Source organism: Macadamia integrifolia, unplaced genomic scaffold (genome assembly GCF_013358625.1).
Source record: "Macadamia integrifolia cultivar HAES 741 unplaced genomic scaffold, SCU_Mint_v3 scaffold2125, whole genome shotgun sequence".
NCBI classification, from domain to species: domain Eukaryota; kingdom Viridiplantae; phylum Streptophyta; class Magnoliopsida; order Proteales; family Proteaceae; genus Macadamia; species Macadamia integrifolia.
In genome coordinates this window covers 5,477-14,288 of record NW_024868527.1, presented here as the reverse complement: position 1 = coordinate 14,288, position 8,812 = coordinate 5,477, and the positions used below count along the sequence as shown (strand labels likewise).

Here is an 8,812-nt window from a genome sequence, read left to right as displayed (position 1 = left end):
TCCCCACGTTTTCCCCTCTCCAATAGCCTATGCCCCCTCTTCTTTACAACAAAAAAAAAAGAAGAAAGAGGCCATCGTCCCTCTCTCACCTATAGTTTAACCCACACCCCACTATCTCCAATAACACACGCCTCCCCCTTATTCCTCTCTTGCCAAAAAAAAAAAGAAGAAAAAGAAAAAACCCGCACATACAAAACCCAATCCCTAATGACCGAACCACCTCCTCCCTCTTCTACCATGGCCGAACCATCCCCACCTCCTACATCCCTATCTGATACTCATCATATGATATCTCTAAAGCTCACATCTAAGAACTATGTTTATTGGTGCACACAGGTCGTACCCTATCTCACTGGCCAACGCTTCTTCGACTATGTCCCCAGTGACAATCGTTGCCCTCAAGACCCTATCAAAGCCAAGGCATGGCTTGAACAAGATGCTTTTATTATAAGCCTTCTCATCGCCTCTCTCTCTAAAGAGACCTTTTCATTAGCAGTTGTACGGACCACTAGCAAAGAGATCTGAGATGCACTCCATGCTGCATTCAGTTCTCTGTCTACAACCAGGATTCTGTCTCTCAACGTCTCCCTTTAAAATCTGGTTCACAACCCAGATGAGACTATTACTCAGTTTCTCCATCGAGCCAAGCATCTCTCCGATGAGCTAGCAACTGCAGGGAAGCCTCTCCCATCAGAAGACTTTAACATCCACATCTTTCGGGCCCTACGCACTGAATATCAAGCATTTGCCTCCATTATGATGGCACAAAATGAGCCCATCTCCTACACCGACATGTATGGTCTCCTTATGAATCACGAGACCCTTCTCCACTCACGCCTTCCCATTGTCGATCCTACCATCGATGCATCAGCCCATGTCACACCAAGGTCGTGGCCCTCCTTCCACTGGTGGTCATGGTACAAGATCATCCCAAGGCCATGGTCATGGCCGTGCTAGTGGATTTGATTGCTCTAATGCATTCACTCACAATCTATGCACAATCTGTGGATGCACTAATCATCAGACGGACACTTGCTACTACCGCCCACAGGGACCTACCAGAGCCGTCATTCTACCTACCCCTCTCCATCCCTACAATCGGCCACCACCTCAACCCAATGCCTACCATACTACACCCTTCCCTACCCCTCAACCCCCTACCATTGCACCTCTACCCCATCACCCCACACCTCCACAATCCTTCACCACCTCTTGAATCCCTGATACTGGAGCCACCCACCATTCCACCCCTGACTTAACCCAATTCTCCACCTATGATCCATACATAGGTAATAACCAACTTGTGGTTGGTAATGGTAAGGGCCTTCCTATATCTCATATAGGCACTGCTTCCATCTCTTCTCTCTCTGTTCCTTTTCTCTTTCTACTATTTTACATGTTCCCACTCTCACTTGTTCTTTGTTATCTATTCAGCAATTTTACCGTGACAATAATGTTTACTTTGAGTTTCACTCTTTTTTTTTCTCTGTGAAGGATCTGAAGACCAATCAAACCCTCTTCACTGGACACAGTAAGCATGGTCTTTATTCCGTTCCAGTGTCACCTTATGCCAATCTGGCCCCTGCCTTATCTTTCAGTCGCTGGCATCATCGTTTAGGGCACCCTCATGAATGCATCCTTCGTCTTATGTTACCTGGTCATCAGCTCGTGAAGTCTTCTTCTTTATATTCTGCTTGCCAAATGGGCAAAGCTAGTAGATTGTCACTACGTGAAACTAGTACTCGTAGTTCCTCTCCTTTGGATTTGGTTTTTAGTGATGTATGGGGCCCCCACCCCACAGTTTCTTCATATGGGAATCGTTATTTTGTTATATTGTTGATGAGCATACTAAATATATTTGGTTTACTACTTTAAAGTTGATGTTTGATGTTTACTCTGTCTTTCGTACTTTTCAGGCCTTGGTGGAATGTCAGTTCTCTCACTCCATCAAGGCCATTCAAACTGATTGGGGGGAGAATTCTGTACTCTCCCATCTTACTTTGCCAAGTTGGGCAACCAACACAGGTTATTTTGCCCTCATACTCATGAGTAACAGGGAACAGTTGAATGTCATAACAGGCACATTGCTGAAACTGAGATTATCCTACTATCCCATGCAATTGTTCCCTAGGCTTATTGGGATTATGCCTTTGAAACCGCGGTCTTTCTCATTAATCGCATGCCCTCCTCTGTCACAAGTAACAAATCCCCCATCAGTTAGTTACAGGCAATTCTCTTGACTATTCTCTTTTAAAAATCTTTGGATGACTTTGTTATCCATGGCTCCGTCCTTACAATCATCACAAGGTTGAACCCCGTTTTGCCTCATGTGTTTTCTTAGGATATAGCCCTTCCCATCATGGTTATCGTTGTATGGATCTCATCACCCGTAGTATCTACATATCTCGCCATGTCAAATTTGATGAATCTACTTTCCCATTTCACACTGCACCACCATCCTCCTCAACCCAACCCCCTCCTACTACCCCTCCCTCGTGGGGCATTGCACCTAACATACCTACCCCTCAACCTCACCCTAGCCCTCTGCCTACCCTCCCAAACCCACCCATCCCTCTCCTTGCCACCCCAGAACCGCCCCTACCCGAACCACCCTCTCTCATATCCCCTCCTTTCTCACCTCACCTAACCCTAACTGGCCCTAACCCTAACCCTCTACCACCCCACCCCGTCGCACCAGAACCCTACACAATCTCTATGTTGACCCCTTGACCCTCTCTACCACCACCTCATCTGACCCGGCTGAACCTACATGCTTCTCCCAGGCCCACAAGGTTCCTAATTGGCGTTCTGCTATGTCTGATGAATTTAATGATTTATTACGTAATGGTACTTGGTCTCTTATACCTTACAGAGAAACTATGAATTTGGTTGGTTGCAAGTGGGTGTACCGCATCAAACGAAAGGTAGATGGCTCCCTTGAGCTATATAAGGCCCGTTTAGTTGTTAAAAGATTTCATCAACAACCTGATCTTAACTATCATGAGACCTTTAGCCTTGTCATCAAACCTACTACCATACGGACGGTCCTCTCCTTGGCTATATCTAATGGATAGGTTGTTCGTCAGCTTGATGTTCAGAATGCATTCTTGCATGGAATTTTATTTGAGGAAGTCTATATGGCTCAACCCCAGGGTTTTGAAGATGCCTTGCACCCTAATCATGTCTATCGCCTCCACAAGTCCCTCTATGGGATCAAACAGGCTCCTAGGGCTTGGTTTCACAGGTTAACTGAGTTCCTCACTCGCTTCGATTTTCGATCATCCCAAACTAATACATCACTGTTTATCTATATGCAAGGCTCTATTGTCACATATGTCGTTGTCAACGTCGATGACATCTTGGTTACAGGGAACCAACCAACTCATGTTCAGACTCTCCTTCATCAGCTTGCTTCAGAATTCTCTATCAAGCATCTTGGTCGTCTCAGCTTTTTCCTTGGTATTGAAGCCCTATATCGGTCTGATGATGTCGTCCTCTCTCAACACCGGTACATCACTGATCTCCTCCAGAGGGCTGGCATGACTGACTGCAAGCCCGTCACTACTCCTATGGCCACCACCTTTGCAACATCTTCCACAGGGGGCGTCCTTTCAGACCCCACCAGGTATCGCTCCATTGTCGGTGCTCTCCAATACATCACCCTCACCAGGCTTGATGTGGCTTATTCAGTGAACCATGCCTGCCAGTTCATGCATACCCCCTCTGAAGACCATTGGACACTAGTCAAACGGATTCTATGCTATCTCCAAGGTACCAAGGATCATGGGTTGTTCATCTCCAAATCTAGGTCCCTCCAATTACAAGTATTCTCCAATGCTGACTGGGCTGGTGACAGTGCGAATTGAAAATCCATAGGAGGCTATGCCATCTATATGGGTCCTAATCTGATCTCTTGGGCCTCTAAGAAGCAAAAGATAGTTGCATGCTCCTCCACCAAGTCTGAGTACAAAGCAGTGGCTGATGCCTACGCCGAACTCACTTGGCTTTGCTCTCTCTTTGAGGAATTAGGGATCCCTGTTCCCATTGCACCCATTCTTTGGTGTGACAACATTGGGGCCACTTACCTTTTAGTCAATCCGGTCTTTTATATTTGTACCAAGCACGTTGAAATTGACTTCCACTTCGTTCGTGATAAAGTCGCCTCCAAGGAACTTCAAGTGCAGTTCATTTCAACACATGACCAGATAGTCGATATCCTTACCAAAGCTCTCAGCTCTACACAGTTCTCCTTTCTACGGGACAAACTGCTGATTCGACCATTCAAATCCCCACCTTGAGGGGGTGTATCAGGACAGTTAGGCTCTGTACTGTAACGATTCGTTTTTTTTAACATGATTTTGGGTCTAGCTCACTTTTTTGCATTTCTATTTTTTTGGAGTGATTCTGCATCTTAAATGTTGTATGGTAATCGCAAAAAAAATTTGATTTTGTAACCTGAAAGAAACAGAAACATGTATAGTTTGTACTTAACAAAATCGTTTCTGTTAGAAACCAATATTTACATAAAGTGTCATCTTCACCATGGGTGTCAAAGTTGTGATTTTTAAATAAAATCTAAGGATAGTCAATGATTTTTTAATAAATTCTAAGTTATGAAAACCATTATTACCCAAATAGCTTAAGTCGAATGAGACAAATAAGAATATCTCCATATCAACAACATGGTGTTCACTTCAAATATGAAATATTTGGCCGTGTTTCCCTTGCCATATGAAATATGAAATGTTTCAACAAAAATATGATCTATCATAATAACATAAAAGTATGAACAAGAATAAATTCAAGTATTGAGATAATTCTTAAAGTATCTAATTATGAACTTGAGGGCATAAATTAGGTCTTCCAACTTAATTCTTAATTGCAAAACATGTCCCATTACTTCAAAGTTTAAATCCAATCATCAAAATGTAATCATGTAATTTGAGCCATTCCGGGTTTAACAGCTAACTCATTTGCAATCTTTTACCTAAGATCATCCATCTGTCTTCTTCTTTCTGCTAAGCTTATACTAATGTGAACCGGTGATACATAATCTTGAATTTCTTCAGGCTCCTGATTCCACCAATTTTCACCAAACTCCTCAAAATTCTTGTCTGTAATTTCTTCCTCCCGAATGAAGTTGTGAAGTGCATACCAAGCAATGACGATGCATGTTTGGGTGTTCAGTGGAAAACATGGCATTTTGCTGAGAATTGGGAAGCACTTCTTCAAAGAACTAAAACTGCGCTCTATGACATTCCTAACAGAAGAGTGTCTATTATTAAATAGCTCTACTGCTGTCCTTGGACGTCTATTCCTATAATTATTTAGATGGTATCTTTGTCTTTTGAACGGCGTCAAGAACCCAGTAGTAGATGGATAACCAGAATCAACCACATAATATTTACCTAGCATGTAAAGTGAAAAGTAATGAATCAACACAATATGTAAAATAGAGCATAATCAACTGGTGAGGTTAAGATTTAGAATGTACCAGGTGGAGGATGAGGAAATTCAAATTTAGTGTTATTCAATGCCTCATTGAATACTCGACAATCATTTGCAGAACCCTCCCAACCAGTGTACACAAAAGTGAATTTCATGTCAAGGTCACATGCATACATAACATTCCAAGTCGTATCTCCTTTCCTTCCTCTGTACGGTATTTGTTTAGGTAGAGGTACAGAAGCACTAACATGAGTGCCATCAATCGCGCCAATGCAGTCCTAGTACCAATACATGGATATTCATCAAATCAAACCATGTATAACTACAAAACAACATAATCATTGTTTTAATTATAAGCAACATACCTTGAAGAAAGGATAGAGCTTTGGTTTTTCAAGAATCTGTTTAGGGCAACGACTGAAGTTTGGAGGTTTGATATTCTCTTGTCCCAGTAGTATGAAAGCACATAACACTTTCTTAAAGTGTTCACCTATAGTGTTAAGAGAACGCTGAAATTGTTCTGCTATGTCTCTATACCTATCATTGTGACCAACGATAGATATAAACATTGCCAACTGCTCATCCACTCTTAAATATCGACTATCTTCCAACCAACCACATTGTCGTATTAATGCTTCAAGGTTGAGGAAGACATGGCGTTCCATTTTATACTGTTCATAGCATCTATCTACATGTCCGTTTAGAACCTCACTCACTTGCTCTGGTCCTATCAATTTAATATCTCGTATGGGCTCTCTAGTGTATAATGAATCACGTGCTTTCATCAACAACATCATACACATCATGATTTCTACATCAGTGTAATCCCTTTTCCATTTGCTCAATGTGTTCCCTAGATGCAATCATTCTTTGATCCATTCTTATAATATAAAATTAAAAATATGCAAACACATCAAACCATAATTTTGATCAAATATCCAAGACATCAAATACTACAGTTAGAAAAATAAGTCAAGACACAATCATCCAAGACACCTTAAAAAAAATGAAGGAAAACATAGAAAACCATCAAAGTTAAAAGTAGTGTCAAGGTACAATGAACAAATATTCAGGACATCAAATACTACAATTATAAAAAAAATTCAAGACACAGTCATCCATAACATCTTAAAAAGTGAAGGAAAACATAGCAAACCATCAAAGTTAAAAGTAGTGTCAAGGCACAATCCAAGTAGAGTTATCAATCTATCTAATTAAAAGAACTTTTTAAGAAGCAAACTACTGAAGGGTATGAAGGAGTATTGACTTCCGATGAGGAGGGCAGGAAATTAATGCTTCTCTCCATTGTGGGCCAGCCATTAACTTTCGAAGTGCTTTCTCGTATAGTGCTTCATCTAACTCATATCCTGACTCAAGCACCTCCATGGCCCTAGTAATCCCATACATCTGTTCTGCATTTTGGGTTGAAGAAGTGGACATGCTCGCATCTCGTTCTACCCTTGATTTACTCATATCTTGAATTGCCTTGCATGCCATTGACCAATCATTAGACTTGCTCCTCCTCCTTTTCGCATTTGGAGTCCTATCATGCCTATGCTTAGTAGCTGGCATTTTTTCCACTGCTTCAGTTTGAGTGTCACCTAATGGAGTAACTTCATCAACGGAACTTGACTCATCACAAGACTCAATCATACTCCTAGCATCATTGGCCCCCATAGTTTCCAACACGGTTGTTTGAGTCCCAATTCCTTCGCCGTCTGCATATGTATCACCAAATACCATACATAGTTTTGGCTATTGTGGTAGTCTGTGCTTCTTAAATCATGCCCAAGTAGGGTTATCCTAATAAATAAAAAATATGCATAATAAAATACTTGAATTGATATATCCTGGCATTTCAAAATACTCAAATTAAATACAAATTGAGCATACCTTAATATACGATTCCCAGATGGATTCATCATTAACAGTACAAGTTCTTGAAGCAGTATCCCAACCAAAACTAGTTGTCTCCAATAGCTTCTTAAACTGACTATAATCCTGCCTCAGTTTGTTCACTTTGTTCTTCAACTGTACAATGGCATAGTTGACCCCAGTTTTCTCTTTGAAGTTATTGGCAATGTTGTTCCAACCAGCTTTATTAAAAGTCAAAGTAGTCATATTTCCTTTCTTAACTTCCTCTACCATCAGAACAATAAGGGTGTCTACATTTGCTTGGCTCCGTTTTGCAGTCTCATTAACTGCTTGTTTTGAAGTTGACATTTTCTCACTATTTTACCAAAAAAAAAAAAAAGGAACATGAATTTAAAATCCAAATTGAAAACACTGATTTTCACCAAGGCACCCTAACCCTCAATCTATGAAACCCCTATGACCTTACTCACGCAGGGCTTTCAAAGGCCTTCAAATGAGGTTTTGAATACATATTGGGCTGTACTAAAATGAACCGTGGCATTCACAAGAAAACTAGCAGGAACATGAAATTTTCAGGCATATATAGTAGCAACAAATGGCTATTTTGGGAAACTTCACTTCAATTCACTCCAGTAATAAATTAGAAAGATGTTATATGTCTATTCGAAAGTGATTTTATGATCGCACCATATTAAAAACGAAGAGTGAGGAAAACTTGTCCAGAAAGATGAAAGAAGTTTCAAGGAAAAAGATTTAGTTGCAAAGGGAGAAGCAAATGCAACTGATGCAACTAAAGTCAGTGATTGTGCTAAACCTTCACGTAATGGTAAGAATAAAAGACAGAGGATGGTCCCACACTAATTATTGTAGCATGAATCTATATTATTTCCTTGTCAGGCTAACCAAGATGGCAGCAAAAAATTTACTATGTATTTCACAGCATTTTCGGCTGAGGTTACTCATGGATTAATGTAACTACAGAAGGATATTGCCACTTCAAAAGGACTTCTACCACAATGCTACATAAATGACCTTATCCCTTTCAGTAAAAAAGAGAGAACCAATGAATCAAATTAATGTAGAAGTCTTGAGGTAAATAATGGCCAAAACCAAAATAATTCAGTGATTTCAGTTTAGATTTTGGTGATTTCAACTAAACTTGTTACATGTTATCCCTGTTCCCATCAAAGGTGAAACATATATGTCAAAATCACCCTAAGATGTAGAAACTTAGAAGAATCCAGCAGATAACTCTCAATTACCCAGAAAAGTTAGTTTGGGAAGAACATCTAGATGCAAATTATTCCAATGAAAATCGGCAATTTTCACTCATATCTACTCACATGTCTTAGTTTTTCAATCCAGTGGCAGCAATGAAATCAGGAAGTTGAAAAGGTTGTTTCTCAATACCCCGCTTCCCCTGCAAATACGTCAAAGAAACATATGAGGGAGAAGCTCTTCAAAAAAGTAGCAGAAATAAATCAAGAAC

General features: G+C 40.6%; 1 protein-coding gene across 1 annotated transcript; it reads right to left on the bottom strand.

Moving 5' to 3' along the window:
- Nucleotides 1-7,230: 7,230 nt before the first annotated feature.
- Nucleotides 7,231-7,671, bottom strand: LOC122065811 (L10-interacting MYB domain-containing protein-like). The gene is made up of 2 exons (XM_042629661.1): nucleotides 7,342-7,671; nucleotides 7,231-7,251 (listed from the first exon to the last, which is right to left on the bottom strand). The coding sequence occupies exons 1-2, from the start codon at nucleotides 7,669-7,671 to the stop codon at nucleotides 7,231-7,233; spliced, it is 351 nt and encodes a 116-aa protein (XP_042485595.1).
- Nucleotides 7,672-8,812: the final 1,141 nt, after the last annotated feature.